The 22,854-nt window shown below is 40.4% G+C and overlaps 1 protein-coding gene across 4 annotated transcripts in view; it reads right to left on the reverse strand.

The window, feature by feature from the left end:
• LOC146615668 (radixin) overlaps window positions 1-14,924 on the reverse strand; it is a 50,587-nt gene extending 35,663 nt beyond the window's left edge. Inside the window, exons 1-2 of one of the 4 annotated variants that reach the window (XM_085375294.1) lie at window positions 14,830-14,924; window positions 788-882 (exon numbers count right to left, since the gene is read on the reverse strand). In XM_085375294.1, the coding sequence (XP_085231420.1) occupies window positions 788-799 (12 nt within the window). In that variant the 5' untranslated portion in view covers window positions 800-882; window positions 14,830-14,924. The other 3 variants (XM_085375292.1, XM_085375291.1, XM_085375295.1) reach the window with 3 other exon arrangements.
• Between the last annotated feature and the right edge of the window lie 7,930 nt (window positions 14,925-22,854).

The raw sequence follows: 22,854 nt of genomic DNA on the forward strand, positions 1-22,854 counted from the left end.
AGAAAGTCTAGACTCATGTAATTCATGTCACCAGTACTACTGCCTCCAGCTACACTTGAGGAAAAGGAAAAGAACAATGGTTTCGGTTTTCCAACCAGAACCCAAAACCCATCCTGAGCTTACAGCCAACCATTTTTCTCTGACAGAAGCTTTAGCCTGAGTATTCAATGGAGGAAAAACCAAGAGCTCAGCAGATACTGTACATAAAATGATGATCCTCAGGTTGTGTGGTTAATATCTTCTTGAATGTTATATTTGTAAGAGACAAATTGACTCACTGTGATAAAAACAAACAAACTAATTGGTGTTTATGTGTGAAAGCCCCTGAAACTTCAAGGTTGTTCACATATACAGGAAACCTAAATTTTGCATTGTCTTTATTCTAGCCCCAGAAATCAGAAGTGTGCATAAGTGTGAAACAACCCAGACAAACCCACTGTCCAGCAAATGCATTAGCTGGGCAAATTTAGAGCTAATTGAATGGGCTGCCATCTTCTAACATCCTCAAGTCATTCATTTCTTTTATAATCATTTGCAAAATGCAAATCCAAACCTTCAGGAACCTTACATGCTGCTGACATGAGCAATTAGATCCTTGCTTTGCCCATAGCACAGAATTAAAAAAAAAAAAAAAAAAGATACAAACCTAAATCGATGCAACAACTCCCCCAAAACCCTGCAATCTGATGATTGGGAAAACCTTGCAGGACTTAAGAATAGCAATACAGGGAGTAACTATGACATGACTCTAGTAAGTGAACCATTCATTCCTGATGTAGGTACTAACCGGTTTGGGCATCTTTCTCCGCTCTGTCCCCTGCTGCTGATGAAACAGAAAGAAGTCGTCCTCCGTCTTCCTGCCTCACTCCGGGGCACCAGCGCCTGAGACACAAAGCAACAATGAAAGCAAATGTCAACAAATAAGAGAAAAAAACAACATAAGGTAGACGTAGCCCCAGGGCTCTGCTGTAGTGTGTTTCTTCTATATTTCTTGGTTCTCTTATAGTACAATTATACATTTGTGCTGAAGACAGAACAGTGCTATGATTAGAAAACAGAAAGATAAAAACAAAGGATCTGCTGATTGGGTTCATGCTGACAACAGTTTGCACTGCGTTTCCTTTCACTATACCAACCACTTCCTTACGTGGTAATTTTTCTAATATACACTTCACAGCCCTGTGACAGCTGGGATAGACTCCAGCTCCCCCACGACCCTGAATTAGATAGGTGGAAGACGATGGATAAACGGATGGATGGATGATTTCACAGCATCTGCTGTAACAGATAAACCTCCCACATTTTAGTCACACTGTGCATACATAAACTAACTGAATTCACATCTCCTCACTATAAATGTACATACCTAGTCATTTTTAATACTGCGGCTACAAAAACACTGCTGACACACACTCAATGCTAGAGCCCGACCAATACACGGGTCTAGTACTGCCACCTTGCAGCAACAGAGTTCTGGGTTCAGATACCCAGGCTTCTGAGGGTGGCCTTTCTGTGTGGGGTGTGCATGTGCTCCTTGTTCCTACGGGGTTTTCTCCAACTCAAGAATTTTTTTGCTCTCTAAAAGTGAGTTTCCTGGATGTACGCAAGGTGCTTTTCATTATGCTCAGGCATGTAAACTCCTCTTAGCAAGGATGTGTGAGAGCTATGAGGAAGCTGCCGAATGAGAAATCCTGTCATCAGTTAAGTGTAACGTGCTGCACGGCTGTATCAACAGAAAGGCCCAGACTGAATTCTGGATTCAAACCCAGAACCTTCTTGCTGTAAGGCATCAGTGCTACTTTCCACACCACCGTGTTCCTCTGAATTCCTACTGGTTAGGAAACTTCGTTGCAGACGAACAAGCTGTAGTCAGTTCACTACCATCTCTGCTGCTACGGTGCTGCATGCACTACTGCACATATTTATTTTTCCCCACTTTAAAACTTAGACCTTGTGTACAGATCAGTCTTCACTGGAGTTTCCTAACGACCTATATATTGATTTGAACTGTTATCTGGACAACTATATAGCACATAGTTGTCTAACAGTCTATCTATCGCCTCTGTCAGTGCGCCCCAGGGCAGCTGTGGCTACAACGTAGCTTGCCATCGCCAGTGTGTGAATGTGTGTGTGAATGGGTGAATGACTGAATGTAGTGTAAAGCGCTTTGGGGTCCTATGGACTAGAAAAGCGCTATACAAATGCAGGCCATTTACCATTTATCAAACAATCTGTTACTGTTTAATCTGATGTTACAATTCTTTATTGTAACATATTTACTTTGTGTGTCTGACTATGTGATGTTTCATTACACCGCAGTCAGTCACACAATATAACTGTGTGACTGAACTGTTATATTACCTGTAAAGGTGGGATTAGGCCTCTTCAATAATCCTTTACGTACATCTCTTTCTAAACCATGTGTGCGCTGACTGAAAATAGCCCTGACAAAACAGATTTATCAGTTGCTGCAGGTTAATAAGGAATAAGGGGAAATGCAAACCTTTCCAAACAGAACACTGCTGACATGGTCACACTGTCAAAACAGGACAAACTGGCCATTTGATATAAGATTACGTCACAAAAATCACTGAACCACTATTAACTTCATGTTTTACTGCAAGTACGTTATGAAAAAGGGACAAACTAAACTAGCAACACTTAGCAAACAACCATACTGTACACACACAGATGTTACTGAGATCCTTTGACTACAGCAGAATTCCTCAGTGTTCAGATGAAGCTGTAACAGAGGAGCAGTCCTAAACTCAGCATAAAAAACATATGAGAACCATAGAGTAGGTAGAGGACAGTGGTTAGTTATAGAGAAAATCAGGGAAAGAAAGAAGAAACCGAAACAAACCAGTAAGTGGGGACAAAACGGGTGGGGGTGGTGGGGGTTTACAAAGCCCTTTGCATGATCTCTATGACAAATCATAACTTGCTTACTGAGAAATGTTATGTTCTCTGGACAGTGTGGGTTTATCTAGTACATCTTGTTACCTAAAATGATTAGAATGTAAGGAGAGCAGTTAGTAGGTGTCCCGTAGGTGCCAGATCTTTGTGATGTGTGGGGCTAGAAATAGACCTTCCACAAGTGTCAGCACATAGCATTAAACCAGGCTCAGACACAGGCTTAGGCTCGGTCTGACAAGAAAAACAAAGTGAAAGATTTTGGTTCTCTAAATATCTCAGAGTTACTGGAAAGGTTTACACTAATTAATATGACCACAAGAAGCCATCCAAGAAGAATTATGGAAGAGTTCTTCATTTTGTTTTTATTTTCGAAATAATGATGGAAACTAGGTTTGGTTTGTAAACTGGGACAAATAAAACATTCAGTATGTCATAAAGATGGTGTTTAGATCTAAAAGAAATTGGTTTCAAAGTGTGTGTTCTCAAATTGACTTATCAGTGCAGTCAGCCTCTGCTATGCTTTGTTTGTCTAACTATTAGTGAGTGAATTTAAACAAACCTACGCCTCCAAGACTAAAAGAAAATTATTTTGAGGACTTCAGCCAAGAATTTACATGTCTCTGCATAAAACATTCTTTACAATAATCACATTTAAAGGATTAGGCTATTGAACAGAAAAAACAGTAAAAATTATTTAAAGAATAATTAACTTGGACAACTACATTGAACTGCTAACTAACCTCAGTTAAATACTTTACAGAAGTCACTGCAGATCCATTTAATGTGGTCAATAACTGCCCTACATATTTCCATCCTATTAGAAGGCTGGCAGAAGGATTTCTACATATTTGAATAGTCTTGAGGCAAACTGAAATTTTATAGTCACATCTGAGAGCATTGTAAATTTACAAATTCTCACTTTTAAAAAGTCCCTTTGATGTGTCAGAAAACTGTACAACATGACCTGCAAATCAATGCACTGCTCAGTCTCAGTCAAGCCTTCCATAATCACATCAGCGTCTTATGAGGCCCAAATCCTAAAGGTCTACCTGGCTCAGAATACATTTTCGTTCAAAGAGAGCTTTGGAAGCCAGATGAGCTTCTTTCTTCAGGTGCAGAAGCATCTCAACTAAGCCAAGATTGTAATACGAGTGACCTCTAGACTACCGCTTGAAATAGTACTTGTTAAAATAGGAAGATGTAGGACAGAATCATGTTTTAAATCATTATTCTAGAAGAAGAGTGAGCAAAACTAATATTACTGTTTGAAACACTGGCACCTTCAGAGGGCAGGAACATATTTAAGACTACTAAAGATTGATTGTACTGTCAGCAGTAGCAGCAGCTGTAGTTTGACCACATCAACTAGGACAATATGTCTGTGAAGGTTCTCAGTCATCCAGGTCATCGTAGTCAAAGGAGCTTGCAAAGAAAAGCGTCTGGACTTCTTTAAGTTGCTTGAAGACGTTTCACCTCTCATCCGAGAAGCTTCTTCAGTTCTAAGGTCAAATGGTGGAGAGTCCCAGATATAAACCTAGTGGGAGTTTCCCCCCACAGAGGGACAAAAGGACCCCCTGATGATCCTCTAATCGCCTGAGCCAAGGTGGGAAACTGGGCGTGGGTCCCAATCAGCCAGAGTTTCGGGTGTGTTCATTGTGAAACCTGGCCCCACCTTATCATGCGAATTCCTGAGGTCAGATGGCCCAGGATGTGAGTGGGCGTTAAGGCGTCTGGGAAGGGATCTCAAAACTGGATTATAGATGGCAGAGAGTTGGTGTCGTAAACCCCCGCCTCTGTTCAAAGATGGTCGCTCACAGTGGACATAGATGCTTCTTTCACTCCTCTTTCAAACCATCTGTCCTCTCTGTCCAAAATGTGAACATTGGCATCCTCGAAAGAGTGTCCTTTATCCTTAAGATGCAGATGGACTGCTGAGTCTTGTCCTGTGGAGGTGGCTCTTCTGTGTTGTGCCATGCGCTTGTGAAGTGGCTGTTTGGTCTCTCCGATGTAGAGGTCTGAGCATTCCTCGCTGCACTGTACAGCATACACCACATTGTTAAGTCTGTGTTTTGGCGTTTTGTCTTTCGGGTGAACCAGTTTCTGTCTGAGCGTGTTGCTGGGTCTGAAATACACTGGGATGTCATGCTTGGAGAAAACTCTCCTGAGTTTCTCTGATACACCGGCTACATAGGGGATGACAATGTTGTTGCGTCTGTCCTCCCTCGCTGGTGTCTGATCTTCTTTTCTGTGCCTCTTTGCTGACTTTAAGAACGCCCATTTAGGATAGCCGCACGTTTTGAGTGCTTCCTTTACATGTGTGACACACATGTAAAGGAAGCACTCAAAACGTGCGGACAGAGAGGACAGATGGTTTGAAAGAGGAGTGAAAGAAGCCATCTATGTCCACTGTGAGCGACCATCTTTGAACAGAGGCGGGGGTTTACGACACCAACTCTCTGCCATCTATAATCCAGTTTTGAGATCCCTTCCCAGACGCCTTAACGCCCACTCACATCCTGGGCCATCTGACCTCAGGAATTCGCATGATAAGGTGGGGCCAGGTTTCACAATGAACACACCCGAAACTCTGGCTGATTGGGACCCACGCCCAGTTTCCCACCTTGGCTCAGGCGATTAGAGGATCATCAGGGGGTCCTTTTGTCCCTCTGTGGGGGGTCACTCCCACTAGGTTTATATCTGGGACTCTCCACCATTTGACCTTAGAACTGAAGAAGCTTCTCGGATGAGAGGTGAAACTCTTCAAGCAACTTAAAGAAGTCCAGACGCTTTTCTTTGCAAGCTCCTTTGACAACTAGGACAATACTATTACTGACAGTTGTGACAGCAACTGAACGCACCCCCAAGCCAAAGTTTCATATCACAAAAAAGCTCTATTCCGACAGGACCAGTTTCAGGTTTCTATCACACAATACTGCTGAGTGAGGTCATCTTCTAGCAGGTAAATAGACTGAAAGAGCATCCAGTACAAAGGCTCAGTCACAATGCTAGAAGCCACCAAGTGAAAATCTGGCATTTTCAGTCCTGAGGAAAAATTCAGTATTCCACGTTTGGCAAGTGATTGATAGCATTGACATTGACTCCTAAAACCCCAATTACGCAGGCCTAGAGACAGGTCGGTGACCCCCGGTATCACAAAATCCCAAATGGAAACTAGCTGGTAATTGTATCTGCTTACCAGCTTTAAAGTAAAAGTTGCACCTTACCACTGCAACTTTTACTTTGAAGGCAAATGTTCCATTTCCAGTTTGCGTTGCACATTTTCAAGTTTCATTAAAGGTCAGAGAGCAAATGATGATGATATGGTCTGCATGTAAGTTGTAAGTTGGTGTCATCGATACAAACGGAGTGACCGCACAAGTCTGCTAGTGACACCATCTTTGCAACAGATTTCAACATTGAAAACATTAAAATAAAATAAAATTCAATCAATCGCCAGCTGGTCAGGAAATATACATTTTATCTTTAGTCACAGGAGGTCAATGTGTGGGTTTGCTGGTCAGTCACTAAGACTGTGTGGCTAACTGAGGCTCACAGATAAATTGCCACTCAAACGTTTGGACACACCTTCCCATTTAATGGTTTTTCTTTATTTTTACTACTTTCTACATTGTAGATACATACCGAAGACATCAAATATATGAAGAAAGATATATGGAATTATGCAGCAAAGAAAAAAACTGATAAATCACTCTGTCTTATATTTTAGATTCCTGAAAGTAGCCACCCTTTGCCATGATGACAGCACTGTAAACTCTGAATGTGCTCTCAGTGAGCTTCATGATGTAGTCGCCTGAAATGGTTTCACTTCACAGGTGTGCCATGTCAGAGTTTATTTGCGTAATTTCTTGCCTTCTTAATGGGGTTGGGATCATCAATTGCATTGTGCAGAAGTCGGGTTTGTACACAGCTGACAACCCTGTTTGACAAATTTTAGATTTCATAAGTAAAGAGACACAACAGTCCATCATGACTTTAAGAACTGAAGGTCAGTCAGTCCAGACAATTGCTAAAACGTTGAATGTGTCCCCAAGTGCAGTCGCAAAAACCATCAAATACTATGGCGAAACTGGCTCACATGAGGATTGCCCCAAGAAAGGACGACCAAGAGTCACCTCTGCTGCTGAGGATAAATCCATCCGAGTCACCAGACTCAGAAAACACAAGTTTCCAGCACCTCAGAGTAGAGCCCAGATAAATGTCACACAGAGTTCCAGTAGCATCTCTACATCAACTGTTCAGAGGAGACTGGTGTGAATCAGACCTTTACTGTATGGTCAGATAGCTGCTAAGAAACCACTACTAAGGAAAAGCAACAATCAGAAGAGTTTGTTTGGACCAAAAGACCCAAGGAATGGACATCTGATGAAAATCTTTGGTCTGATGAGTCCAAATTTGAGAGTTTTGGTTCGACCCACCGTGTCTTTTAGATAGTCACCGTGAAGCATAGAGGAGGAGGTGTAATGGTGAGGGTGCATTACTGGTGACACTGTTGGGGATTTATTCACAATTGATATCACATGGAACCAGCATGGCTACCCCAGCATCCAGCAGCGACATGCAATCCCATCCAGTTTGCATTTAGTTGGACCAACATTTATTTTTCAACAGGACAAAGATGTCAAACACACCTCCAGGCTGTGCAAGGGTTATTTGATCAAGAAGGAGAGTGATGGATTTCTGCACCAGATATCCTGACCTCCACAGTCACCTGACCTAAACCCAGTCAAGATGGTTTGGGATGAGATGGACCGCAGAGTGAAGGCAAAAAGTCCAACCAGTGCTCAGCATCCCTGCGAACTCCTTCAAGAGTGTTGAAAACTATTTCAGGTGACGACCTCATGAAGGTCATCAAGAGAATGCCAAAAATGTGCAAAGCAGTGATCAAAGCAAAGGGTGGCTATTTTGAATAATCTAAATTATAAAACATGTTTTGAGTTGTTTCACTCTTTTTTTGTTTACTGCATTATTCCGTACGTGTTCATTCATAGTTTTGATGCCTTCAGTGAGAATCTACAATGTAAATAAAATAAAGGAAAATCATTATATAAGAAGGTGTGTCCAAACTTTTGACTGGTAGTGTACATTGGTTTCTTAATATCAGCTGATATTTGCCCATCAAAGATACATCAGGGTTTCCAGTTTGTGCCGATAAAAATCTTTTGTAATTAAGAAATTGTGTCATTTCATAATTTCTCCAGAAGAGAATGTTGATCTCCATTATCTACAATACTGCACTATCTATAGGACATGTAACTGAGTACACTTGCCTGTCCGGGATATATCTCTACCACTTTTGGGATAGGAACTGAAAGATGGTGAACTATGGTTAGGCAGGGTGGAGTCAGAGGAAACTCTAGTGTAGCTCGCAGTCATTATGTGGAAATCTAAAATCTTTTAATTACGTTTCGTATCATTTCGATGCCAATGACATTCAGCTTTATCCACCCTAGTCCATCTTATTTAACCCAGATTAGTATAAGCTTGCTAGCAATTACCTTGCTTTGAACACCAACAATGCTGAGACCATAATTATAGCTCCTTGTGAACTATAACCTAAAATGAGTCAGACTCGTACGTTTTTTGTTCAACGGCTAAGTCCAGCATTCAGAATCTTAGTGTAATATTTGATTCTTCTTTGGGGTTCGACTTGCATATAAAATCTTTGTCTCGATTCCTGTTTCTTTCATTTAAAGAACATTTCTAAACTGTGACTTATGTTCTCCTTAGTTGAAATGGAAAATAATGTTTATCGTTTTTGTTTTTTCATTTAGATTACTGTAATGGCCTGCTTACCAGCTTGGACAAAGTTTTACTTTCACACTTCCAAGCAATACAAAATGCTGCGGCCAGGCTAGTAACATCTTCTAGAAAGCAAGTCCACATCACTAGCATTCATACTCTTTACACTGGCTCCCAACAGGTTTACAATTCATTTTAAAATCCTTGTAATAACATACGAAATAAGTCACGGCCAAGGTCCAGATTATATACACTGCTCCTCACCATCTTCACGGGTTCAGAATCTGTTAGTTGTTTGCTGTACACAACTAAAGACTGGGGAGAATGAGCCTTTAAGTCTGTGGGACCGAGGCAATGGAAGAGTCTACCGCCACAACTACGTCTAGTTGACTCTGTGGGTGCTTTTAAAAAGCAGTAAAAACTTTTAATAAAACAGGCTTTGTGTTGATTTTATTGGATTATTATTATTATTATTATTATTATTATTATTATTCTTCATTTGTTTGTCTTTTAGAAATCTTTTTCTTAATTGTGTCTTATTTTATCTTTTTATTGGCTATTATGGCACTTAATGTTTTTAATTTTACTTTTTTTTGTGTAAAGCTCTTAATAAATGTTACTTACTTCCAATATTGGTTCTTAAGCATACCAGATATGCTGAAATTATATATTTATTGGACCTATGAATTATCTATATGCAAGTAGTGTATATGCACAAACTAACACCAGAACAGCCACTTAACTAGAGAGCTATGGAAATCACAAGATAGAAAGTACAGGTGATAGCAGGCTAGCAGCAACTGAACTTTCTAAATAACAGTGAGATTAATTATCTACCAAACAAACTCTGACAGCTGTTAACATACAGTGCAAACCAGATCCAACAGAGCTCTACTTGTGGTGGGAAGCACTGATATATAAATACTGACCAATTTGTATTGATGTTGGATTTTTTTAAGCACCCTAAAAACAGATATCAGTATCAGCACCACAAATGCATAAATAACTCAGACAGTTCCATCGCTCCTGCTGGCCTTAACAGCTTTTTCACTGGAAGCCCTATTACAATCAATGCAACAAATTCATTGTTGAAACCATTTTCAGCTGTAGGTAGGAAAGATGAGAAAGTGTCTCATAGATCTAAAATAACTTCATCCACAATTTAATAACAGCTAGACTGAACCAGAAGAAACTGAACCATTATCAGCATAAGTCCCTTGGCTGGAAAACTTAAATTTAAAGCAGGTAGACTGCAAAATCTAAAGCCTGGGATGAGTTTATCAGCTGAGTCACCTTGTGCAATTTTCTTCCAACCCTGTAACACCTTCTGCTTGCTCTGTGTCTTTCTATTTCACATCGAGGGTGAGAGACAGTGAGGAAGGACTACAACAGTGAATTGATGGAAGAAGAAAAAAAAAAAAAAAAAAAAAGAGAGAGAGAGAGAGAAAGTCGGTAAGAATTCAAAGCTTCACTTGACCCATATACCTGCAGCCAGCAGATAGGTGAAGACACTGAATGCTAAGAGAGTTGAAGTGGTTTTACGTCTGTGTTCTGTGAAACAGTATAAAGCCAGTCGTTCAAAAAAGAAAAAACCCACAGCACACACAGGTCTGCACTGTGTAGACAGGCTTAGAAAAAAGTGATGTAATATATTTAGTGAAACCACAGGGTCACTTAAAAAAAGATATAGCTTTCAGGTCCCCATTCATGCAAAAAGAAACCTCTCTCAATGTGAACATTGCTTTCTTTCATCTCTCTCGTTTTCCCAGTTGATATCAACACTGTTAATAGGGCTGTTTGATATAAAGATATATATCGGATGACGATATAAAACGTCTATCATTTCATATTACGCTATCGTTTGTTTCGTGGTGTCGCAAAATAAACTGTTTACGGCAATATTTATTTTTTCATGGTTTTGATGGTCACTGTAGTTTTTATTAATTTCTTAAAGTTCTCTCTTTCTCTTATATTTAATATAACCACACTAGGGACGGACAAGCGCCTGTTTTTATGCGTTGTCGTTAGCAACAACGACGGTAACAGCATCGCGTGTCCGCTTGTTTATGTTCCACATAAACCTTTCACAATAAAGCTCAAGATCCTGTTGAGATTTTTCACATGAATCACGTGAAAGAGCAGATTATTTACGGATGAGAAGCAAAAAAGAGCCGCCAGGTGCTAAAAAATAAACCTTAGACTCAAACGTTAGAACAGGCTTTTCCCTGCAGCACGCCGTGTAATAAAGAAAACGGCGGCCGTTACTATGTCTAAAAATGTATAGTTTCATGCATAGGTTAAAACACGACTCCAGCTGGAAACACTTCACGCAAGTCGAGCTGCCTGAGATTCACATAATTTACAGAAAATGTTACATTTTTGTGATTTATATCGTTATCGGACGATAGAATTCTTATATTGGGATATGAGATTTTGGTCAGATCGCACAGCCCTAACTTAATATCAAAAAAATTTACAGACTTTTATAGATTTTCCAGTCGCCTTTACAGACCTCTGTTACTTGTCCCTCCTTTGCCATTTAATCATGTTAAGTTGGGCTGTGATTCATATTGGGAAATACTGTTCTGACTTTCTTTGCCATTTAAAAATGGCAATAAAATAAAATAAGTGGTGGTGGGGGGAGGGGGAAGGTAATGAAACCCCATTCAGAAATGTGGAGCTGGATCTCGTTCATTTTCAACAGTTCTTGACAACATCACCGGTTTCCTTTATTCTGTTAATTTACATAGTGATAGCTTAAACATAAAAAACAAAGGGCGACTGTTGCTGTGAAATACTTGCAACGGTAAATCTCTGTCATTACATGTGTGTTTGCAGAAGCCACAAAATGTCCTGCTGTTAAGTGCCAGGGCTGACACACTCATAACTTTGAGCAGCTGTTACAACAGCAGGAATCGGCACCAACTGCTTAGAAAACAAAGCTTTACTTAAACCACCAAAGAGCCAATTGACCCCTCTGTGAATGTCAGGAGGGGAGACTTTGTGATAAAACGCAAATGGCTTGTCCCAGGTGTGACCTCTGAAACTAACTGAGCTAACACAAACTCCTTTCAAGCCACTGAAAAGGTGTGAATTTTCATGAGTTTCTCAAATATAATAAAATTTATGGCACAAACAGCAGCTTTTTTGGAATCACCTCCAAGCGCTCCAAGCTTACATGCTGACTTTTTTCCCCCTCTCAGTTGGAGGAAATGGGAGGCAGAGAATGGGTAGGATTGGGGGACGGGATGGAGTATAACGCTGAATCTCAACAGCCAACCGCAGAAGACCACGCTAATCAGCCAAAAACAAAGACTAGCTCCAGATGCATGTGTAATGACTATGGCTGAATTTGAAACCAGCCCGTTTTATTTACAGACGTGCATGAAGGACGTTTGCATTTGTTATCCCTCCAAAACCGTAACCTCTGTGTCAGAATTCTTCACGCACTGAGTTACTTAAACCAGCTTTAAAGTGTGCAGGAAACAGAGCAGATAAAGGCAAAGAAAGTGAAAGAGAGGACATGAGATTGAGGCACAATAAATAAGGGAGAAATGAGAGAAACTAGATAGCATCAGTCTGCGACAGGCCTCTGGAGCTAAAGTATTGGCTCCCTGTTCCCAGCTGATACTACTACATATGCTCCAACGTAACAACTGATGTGATAAATTACACCAACATACATGAGACAGAAAGGCATATTTCTGGCATATTACTTAAGATGTTGCAAGCTGTCAGCCTTATGTTTGTGAAAAAAGTAGAACAACAGTAATAACTCACTGCGTTTTATATTTTTGATCTCTTTTTCCACTTGAACAGTTAAAGATTCACCATTACTTTTGTTGCTTAGTGTTAAACTTAAATTCCAGCTGCAATGCAAAGCATGTTCCTGGTTCAACTCTGACCATTTAAACTTGTTACCCATGCATGAATGCACCTTCACAATGCACCGAATGACAATAATAGATGTTTCTGGCACATTTCTCCTTTGTTTTAGATGTAACTAGACTTGACAGGCATCTATAATTAACAGAAGAAATGTAAACAGACAATGTAAATACTGTCTCTAAACTTTTAAAGTGCTTACATAGACTACGATAGAATGGAAATAGCAACAAAACACCATAAAAGTCTAAATTTTCATTAACAAGGCTGATAAGGGAAAACTGCACTCAGTACGAACACAGCCATAGCCATAACATAGTAGAGGAGTTTCACATTGACAGCTGGTGTGTGAATACTCTGTCTAAATTCTTCCAGCTGGCAAATTGTCTTATTATGAACATTCTTAGGGTTGGTGCAAGTTGGTTTAAATTTTTTAAGAATAAAGAAAACCAGGGCCTATTCTCTTTCTTAAAATAGCGGAGGGATACTGCTGTTATTGCCATTTTAGTGTCTTTACATTTATCTCACGGTTACCATTTTTGATACAGTGAGGGTTTATTTACAAATACGAAGTTTAATCGTAATGACAAGTCTCTTTAATTAGCCAATGAGTAAGCATGTACTTTCAAGCCTTCATTAATAACTTCTGCTGTAAAGCTTTCTTCTTCTGCATTTAAGTGGTCTTACAGCAACATTTCTCAGGAATTAACAGCTATATGGACGTGTGGTCAGGACAAGCATTAGCATTCTCTTTTTGTGGCCTTGTGCCGTGGGATTATTCAACAGGTTACCAAAAAAAAAATAGCGCAGCCGAGAGAAATCTAAAACCAGCAGTCAAGGGTATCTGATGTCATGGTGCGGAGAGCCTCCTTCTCAAATGAGTTGTAATTCGGTCCCACGAGTGGGCGGGCTCGAGAGCAACAGGAGAATTTGAGCGATGGGAATAATGGCCAATAAATTCACTCGCTGTGCCTATCAGCAGCTCGTAATTTGCCTGACGCCGACAGAGCATCTGTTTGTGCCAGATGGACCGCTAGCGTCCTGCATGTGTGTGCGCGCGCTACTGTGACTGAATTGAAAACCGTTATTTATGTGCAAAAGCCATACTGGTCCGCGTGCTTCAAGCTTAGCGCCTAAACTTGAAAATGATAAACTAAGGCCAAGGTTGCCAACGTTAACATATCCTCATCTTGCTGATAAACAAAAAAAGTCAGACTTAAATCGAAGTTGTTATTTGTTTTTACGTTACAGTATCGCCTGTATAATCTTGGAGGCAGCGCTAAAAAAAAAGCGGAATTTAAATCGACCGCAAGTATCTCAAAGTGCGGTGACCGCAACACACGAGTCCCCGAATGCCGTATCTGCACCTGCTAACAGTTCAGTGTGAACGATGTGCTAATCGTGTTTCAGCAGCGGCTGTTTTCGACATTGTTACAGAAAGAAAGGCGCGTTGTCAGCACCACAAAAGTTGCAAACGGCGCAAGAAACATTCTTTCCGCTGCGAGCTTTTTTTTTCTCTTCCCCACCAGAGCATCAGTCCCTTCCAGCACATGAACAGGACCTCGCCTGAATTTCAACAGCAAAGGCGGGCACGTTCAAGCTCTCCCGGGTAGCTGTTGAAATCATTATCGAAGCGCTCAGAGGAGCTCGTGAAAGCTCACATATATATTCCGCTTGAATCTCGAAGTAGACATGACAACTAATTGCCATGACTACCCTCTTCTGTTGCCTAACACCGACTGACACTGAGCCCTTCAGAGGAAAGCGACACGGGCTTACTCACCCGTCCTCCCGTCCTAAAACGTGCACGAAGCCGGTTAGAAACTGAGGTGAAGCCAAACCGGGGGCACGCCGCCTTTAACCTGCCAGTCAAAGTGCGCTAGAAAATAAGTTGTGCCGCTCGTCAGCGGCCCAGAGTGTTCAAATAAAGACACAGCTGCCGCTCTGCAGCCCAGAGAAGAAAATAAATCCCTTCTCATAATGGACGGCTTAAAGGAAAAGAAGGACGACAGGCAGAGATGAAGACGGTCAAACTCACCTCTAACGCCTAGCTGCGCTCGAGGATGTGTCCCAACTGTCACCCCCTCCAGCAGGCAGCAGTACTTTATATATCCACAGCGATTAAAAATAGACCGTTTCACGTTCCCGGACACGGTGCGTACTGAGAGTGTAGCTATAGTGATACAGGCTTCATTGGAGGGAGACTCCTCCGCTAGTCTCCCACGACCGGAGAAGAGGTAGTCAATATGGCTGACAAACTCACCGTACCGAGGCGTGGTGAGCAGAGTCCTGCAGATTCACCCACCCCTCCTCCTCACACCGTGCGACTGAAACTCTGCAGAGCAGCCCAGCTGTGGGGTGTAGGACTGGGGTTCAGGAGCTTATCACCCCACCCTCCAAAAAAGGAGACGTTTTATTACCTCACAGACCCTTCTGGTAAATGTGTTGGGTCACATTTTATTTTGAGAAGTGCCCCCCTGCTGCTATGTAATGTGGCAAGTGTGTGACTGTAAAAGTGTTTGTATAGACATTTAGCTAAAAGCACCAAAGCAGTCAAAGCTTTAACGAATGTAGACTCGTTTTTTATTTATTTATTTTTTTAAATGTGCTAACAGTTTGCACTGGGAACCCTCAGTGTTTGTGTAAATCTTGCAGGCATGGCCATTAAATTAGAAACATGAAAAGAAGAAGAGCATGCAGCTCTAACTCCTTCACAGTGCTCCAGATCCGTTAGAAATCAGCTTCACATTGAGACAGTGGCAGAGTAATGGCAAAGTGAAATGGCTAGTGTATCATGCATTCAGCACATAGTGGTTCTGGTTCTTTACATCACCTGTGTTTTTATTTATTTATTTATTTTTGCAGCGTGCCCTGCTGACCCTTGCTGGTGAGCTAAAGTGATGAAAAACTCACTTTAAGGCACATCAGTTGGCCAATGATCAGCAATTTTACATTTTCATGTAATTCTTCTACATAAATCAGTCTAATAGGTTGGTTTTTAAGGCGGTATTTTTAAGGTGTGGTCATGAAAGGAGTCTGTTGAGGATGACCAAGGGGCACGCATTAATTTACATCAAACACGAAACAGGACACTGCTGGCGGACCTTAGTGTCAAAAATAAGTGCTGGATTCATGCTGAATGTGTTGGAGTAAGACTGAAGGCACAAGGCAGGCGGTGGGACTGCTTTACAACACATATGCCTCCTTAGTTGTTTAGTCCCTATATTACCCATATGAAGTAGCAGATTCACTCCAGAGCTGCAGTGGTATCACAGACATACGTGAAACATTTGACCTCACAGATACGTGCCTTCAGTGAAAGTAGAACAATATCGTCGACACTTGTCTGTCGAGTTTTCCTTCCACCTCAGCAGGCGGTAGCGCCCATCTGCATCTCCTGAAAAAGCTCACCATTCATCCATCCCCGCCTGGAAATGAAAGCTTTATGAAAATAGCCGTGTTGTGAAACAGTCCATGTGGTTATGAAGAGGAGAGATGTGTCATCTTTGAGCTGTGAGTCACTGGCATTCTCAGTTGCCTAAACTTGAAGTTGTAATAAGGAAAAGGAAAAAAAAAAACCCACACAAGGATAATATCAGCAGATATCAATTGCTGTTTACATCCAATTAGAGCCTGACTAATGGCTTTCTGGAACTGGTGTACATTTTTGCTATTAGGAGCCTCTGATCTGACGGATTTGCTCATTAAGTTTATAATTTATCTTCCAAACATTTTACTCGCGCAACGTTTGGGAATAATCCACCCATTAAGTATGTGTAAGTTTGTCCAGGTGTCAAATATCAGCATACAGCATGCAGGGCAACTGAAAGGTATGTGTGCTATCACGGCCGTGTCAGATGTCAGCCTCAAGGAGAAAGTGAAAGAATCTGCTTGAATATGGAGGCCAGATTATAATTACATATCTCTAGGGGGGCTGATTCATCAGTTTGCATCTTTGGCCTATTTCAGCATCTCTGTCAAAAACGGGTGGTCATAAAGGGAGAACAGAAGAACAAATGGTCTTTGGTTCTTCTGCATTAGAGGTTCAATACTTTTAACATTGTGATGGCGCTCACATTCCTCCCACATATGGCTCCTCTTTTTTGTTCTCACCTCTTCAAGGCCGTGTCCTCTCGCTTTCACTCACCACGGTTTTGTTTTGTTCACTCGGCAGTTTTAGGAAGTAATGTAGTACATTAAATGGGATTACAGTAATCTCATGAGTGCGCTCCATGACACAGTGTGATTCTCTTCCAGTAACATGTGAATTAAGGTCTTCTGCAAACTGAACTAATGAGTCTGGAACACAGATAATCAAACCTTTCGATCCAAAACTGCAATATGCAGCTCTATTCTATTCAAAATCAGTCTATGATTCATCTCTTTGTTAGCCATGTTTAAAAGTTTGTTGGCTGAATGGTTCAGTTTTTAACTCAGAATTTGAAATCCTTTACTTTTTTGCTTTTTTTGTTTTGTTTTAAATTTAATGCATATATAGCACCCAGCCTGCATTTAACATAAATCGCACAACTTCAGGAAACATAATTTACCTGACTGATTATTTAAAATGTCATTTATGTAACACATTGATTGTGCAATTGTTATTTAAGTGTTCTTTTCTTGTTTTAATTGTTAAAGAGACAAGAGTTTAAGGGACTACTGAGATTTTTTTTATTGTACAACACTGACACCCGATGGTTGCGTACGTTTATGAGCACAAGTTGTTAGTCTCCAGGGAAACATCTGTTTTAAAGGGTGCTCCTGTTGCTGTGTTTGGTAACAGATGAAGGCTAATATAGCATAAACCTTTGTTTATATGTATATAATCTGGATCTCCAATTAAAGGTGGAAGAGAAATAAAGATTGTTTATAAAGCTCAGCTGGAGAGCCACAATCTAGTTGCATCAGTAGACCAAGAGAAAAAAAATAAATAAATTAATTAAATAATTTGAGTAAACCTATAGGTTCTACAATTTCCCATATTTTTTGCAAAAAGTCTGTAAAGATGCAACCACTAGAGGGTGTAGGTGGGCACTTTCCTTAACCATGACCTTAACCATGAAGTTCAGAGGTCAGTTGTAGATTCATGTGTGTGTTTGTGTGTGTTTGTGTGTGGGGTGGGGGGTAGTGGAGAAAAGGACACTGGCCTCACTTGTGGAAAAACAAAGACAAGAAAAAATAATTAGTAATAAATGAAAAATGTGCATTGAATTCACACATGGAAAGCAGACCTTGGTTAGTATACATTATATTATTTGCAGTGAAGAACTTACTACATTCTTATTAATACAAATGTTTAGGTGTTTGCAAACACAGAATAATATATAATGACAGGAATTTCAAAAATGCTGTCCTCATGTACCCAAGTGTTCTTCGCTCTCGAACTCTAAAAAATCCCAAAAATATCAAATGAATTAATAAATTCCCTCCTTAGTAACCCCGTTTAAATCCTGAGTTAAAACTGTGGTGTTACATTTCTGCATTAACCTCTTACTTTTATTACTGAGCCTACAAGACGAGGTTCACTCAAGGGCCTAATTTTCCTTTGTGAGGATTACTGCAGGATGTGCAGGAAATTTACCTGCAGGGAAAAAAAAACCCCAGTAAGATCCATAGGTGCTGATCCATTCATGAGCCTCTCTGCTCAATAAGGTTAATCTAAAAGAACAAAGTAAAACTTCTGCTCAAATATTTAACTCTCGCTGAGATTATGAAAGGCTTTTTAAAGCATGACTGATTAACAAGGCTGGAAGACTATAGAATATAGCAGGATCTTACAGTCTTACTCAAATGCAATCACACAGACAAGATTGCGCGTACAGAACACAATCATTCATATCAGCACTTCAGAGACAAGTTAAATGTGCTTCAAAGTTTGAAGTACAGTGTACTTTAGAACAGGCCTTTCACTGATTACACACTCACCAGCAGTCTTTGTTGGTTCATTTAATACCCCAATGAGGGAGAAAATATCAGCTGTGTCTTTCAAATATTTAAATTTTTTGCCCCAAGTATTATTGTGTTTTGAAAAGACTCTAATTGCAAGGATTCAGAGAGTCACAGCGCAGAGGGTCCGTACCCAAACTAAGCATGTTTCCTCACTCAGTCAGTGCCTGCTCCTCTGCTATCTCCACATGCAATTCCTATGATCCAGAAACTTACCACTCAGCATTCCCTACTGCTTGATCAGTGACTATAATGCTTCAGACCAAGCCAAAACATTTTACCTTAATTCTTGTTGGAGCAAAACTTTTTCCTGGGCAACAGCCGAGGACACTTATCATCTTTTACTGCTTTTCTAGGTGTGAAAGTGTCTGACCATCCCACTCAAAGCAAGCTAAGCAGCTCATTTCTTTAGGCAAAGCCTTCTGTATTGGAATATTCCATCATGGTCAGAACCTTTACTGCTGACTTTGTAAGGAAAGAACATGAGCCTAAACTATTGGAGCCTCTCACAGCTAACCCATTTAAAAACTACTGAAGAGTGTCGACTTAAAACAAACTTCGGCCACTGTCCTTACCTATATGCTTTGCCCATTTCTTGCAGTTCTTCTGTACAGGAACAGTTGCGGCTCAGGAGGTAGAGCAGGTTATCAGCTGATCAAAAGGTTGGTGGTTCAGTCCAGTCTGCATGCCATGGTCTCTGACACCACCATTAGCATGAATGTTAAATAGAAAGCACTTAACTGTATCACAAAGTGCTTGTATGAATGGGCGTGTGCTTTGAGTGCTCAGGTAGAGCAGAAAGGCCTTATATAAGAACCAGTCCATTCACCATTCTCTAACTCCTGAAAGAACTGGTGCAAATTTCCGGTGTGCTCAATGCACTTTTCCCCACCAAAACTCTGCTAGGAACGAGTGCTAGTAGGTGCATACATTGTGGTGAACATAGGAATTTAGTTATGTCCCATTCAGCCAAAAGACACAGCTTATGAGCAGTGCAGGGAGTGCTAGTTGATTAACCCCTTTTATCTTTAGGCAGCTCAAGCTTAGCATGCATGCATCCTCTTGATTTGATAATCAACTCTCGTCCTCGTTAGTACTGGAGACATAGTGGAGATGAGTATTCTCATCATTAATCCAAATTATCCAGCTAGCACATGTGTTGAATTGCTTCAAATACCTACCTGCTGTAACTCATACAAGTTAGGAGTTTCTTGATTTGCATCTCACTCATTCCAGCTTTTGGGCACCCCTTTTTTAACAACATAAATCCCCACATTGACTGATCTGTTGGAAGATTAGTTAGCTGGTGTCATTCCCAATGTCCCTCTGAGCGATACAGTCTATGTGAAATGTTCACTAAAGGGCAAGCTTTGTTGGCACCACAACTGTGTGACTGTGCATTTTGCAGGCTGGAGCCTCCTCTCTTCAAACTCTATTTTCACTCTATGTTCTGTATTTTGTGGTTTTCAAACTATGAACCCTTCCTCTCCTGCCGTTGTTTCCTTCAAGGCTGTGGATTGACATTGACCCTTAATGAAGCACGGTAACTTTTGTGGGGTTGGCAATCAAAAGCAATTATCAGAAGAGAGAAGGTGGATAATTTGCATATTCATAGAGTTTGACATACTAAATGAAAGAAATTACAAAAAATAATGTCAGGGCAAATGTCTCCAACAGCTGACTTATCAAATGAGACCTAATTTTAAACTCTTGAACTAAACACAGGCCAGAGTTATTGGGATATTAATTTTGCTGGAAAATTAAATGTATTACCTCGGTAAAAGTGGACTACACACAGTGCTGTGAAAAAGTCTTTGTCCTTTCTTGATTTCTTAGTCTTTTGCATATTTGTTTCAGGTCATCAAACAAATTTTAACATTAGGCAAAGATACCTGAGTAAAGGCAAAGTTTTAGATCATTAAACAAGTTCAGATTTGTCACATATGGCATGATAGATGTAAAAAAGCAAGAAATAAGGAATATTTTTTCACAGCACTATAAGGCGCTTTTGCATTAAAACATTCTTCTTTCAGCCATTTCAGAAGGAAACACTGGTTTGAAATCTGCCCAGTGAATTTTCCCATGACCACTTGGGAGCAGCATATCACCATCTGATGTCACATACAGTATTAGTGTGGCTCTTTTTGCCCTATGAAATATCAAACAAATGGTGCTGAGCAGTTTACTTTTTATGTTTGCGTTTGGCATTCCTTTACTATTGATTCCTTGAAGTTTAAAGCAAACACAGGTTTGACTTGTTTGATATGAGAGTCAACACAGCATACAGTTCCATCATGTCCTCATTATGTTACCTAAGAGTACAGTATAACAAACCAGTGTGTTTACACATGGAGGTGGTTTGCCCTCGTAAGTTGATGGGACTGAATGCGCTCTCACCATGATTTATTTTTCTGGCATTTATGCAGCAGGTAAAGTTTACAGAAACCGAAAACACCGTGAATAAATTATATAATGTGTTTCTAAAGTGTTTATAGGGCTAATTCATGTTAATTTTCCATTTTTCTCTTTACTGGGGACTGAGGAGTAGAACATTTCTAATCATACAGGCATTTATGTTTCTCATTTCTTACAGTTTACCACCTAAAATCAAAGTATTTTTGAATCTTTTATTATTTATGCTCTTTTCCTAATAATATCTCCCAGGGAATGCATGTTTAAAGTAAAAAGTATATAGGTACTAGTGCAGAACCCTGTGGAACTCCATTATTAATGTTTTTACAGTATGTACATGAAAGAGTGATTTTTTTACCTGAACAAATTGGAATTTATCTCTTGTATATGAATTTAATTTAAATTTGTGTGCAGAAGTAACCAATTATGAGTGAAGAAATGTTGAAGATAGAAAGTGAAAACTGAATAAATACACAAAACAAAATACAATAATTTAAAATGCACTCATGTTTGAACACTGTTGCCTTGAAACATGTGGCTACTTTGCCAGGACTCTCCAAATAGCACAACTCGTTCAGGGCCATAGTGTCCCAGTGAACGAGCTGGGTGTCATGCTTGTTTTGTTGTTTGACTTTAAGAGTTGTCCGATGGACAGTAGCAGTATCTGAGTTCGGCAGCATCAGGACCCTAAACAAATGCACTCAGCTGTTGTCATCACTTTTGCAGGACTTATCTTAGTGGCCAAAAAGTAAAATGGTAAATGGTCTGTATAGCGCTTTTCTAGTCCCTAAGGACCCCAAAGCGCTTTACACAACCTGTCATCCACCCACTGGTGATGGCAGCTACATTGTAGCCACAGCCACCCTGGGGCGCACTGACAGAGGCGAGGCTGCCGGACACTGGCGCCACCGGGCCCTCTGACCACCACCAGTAGGCAACGGGTGAAGTGTCTTGCCCAAGGACACAACGACCGAGACTGTCCGAGCCGGGACCGAACCGGCAACCTTCCGATTACAAGACGAACTCCCAACTCTTGAGCCACAATTGCCGCACCTCGACAGCAAGGGCCGCGAGCTGCCGTCATCTTTCGACTTTGTCGAATTCACTCGCTCGCTCTTTGTCAACTGATCCTTTAAAGTAGACTGTGGGAAAAAAATGAAAATGTGTGCGGATCGATCTAAATATCAATAATATCAATATGAACACTGGAATTGATATTGGATCTATATAGTGCCATAGCATCAGTATTTTGTTCCTCTAAGTTCAGTTTGTAGCCCACTGAACTGTGTGCAATAATAATTTTTTTTGAAAATGACAAAATACACCTCAAACGCACAACATGAAAAAGGTCTGAGCCTTTTGTGTTCACCGTCACATCTGTTTTATTTATACTCGATAACACATTTGTGTTATGTGCTTTACAGACAGGGAGGTTTAAATTCCTGGTTTCAAAATACATAAAAAAACTGAAAGGTGTCTTTTTATTATGCTAACTCAGTATTGTGGAAAGTAAAAAGTCAATTAGTGGTCATAAAAATCTGCAAATTGATGATGATTCATCTCATAAAGCATGACACATTGCTCTTCCCTACAGCTGCCTTTATAGGTTAAAAGTATCAGCATCAGCACTGGCCCTGTATTTACTTGGTATTGTGTCCATAACAAACCACTAGTGAAAAAGTTTGTTAAATATTGGAACAAGATAACTTTGCAACATGTGCTTAATGTCGTCAAAGGGTGAATTTTAACCTACACTCCTCTTATCTTAAATCTAAGCAATCACAAAGTAAAAAATAGAATTTCAAAAAGAGAAAGTAAATAAACGCCCTACAACAAAAGCAAACCTCTAGCTAAGAGTTCTGGTAGTTAGCCACTGAAACCCCTCCCAAACCCAATGTTTTTTATTTCCTCATCTGGTGAGATACCATGTTGGAG

The sequence above is a fragment of the Diplotaxodon limnothrissa genome, linkage group LG16 (assembly GCF_057381915.1).
Source record: "Diplotaxodon limnothrissa isolate DT_005_m linkage group LG16, D_limnothrissa_male_GT1.1, whole genome shotgun sequence".
In the NCBI taxonomy this organism is placed as follows: domain Eukaryota; kingdom Metazoa; phylum Chordata; class Actinopteri; order Cichliformes; family Cichlidae; genus Diplotaxodon; species Diplotaxodon limnothrissa.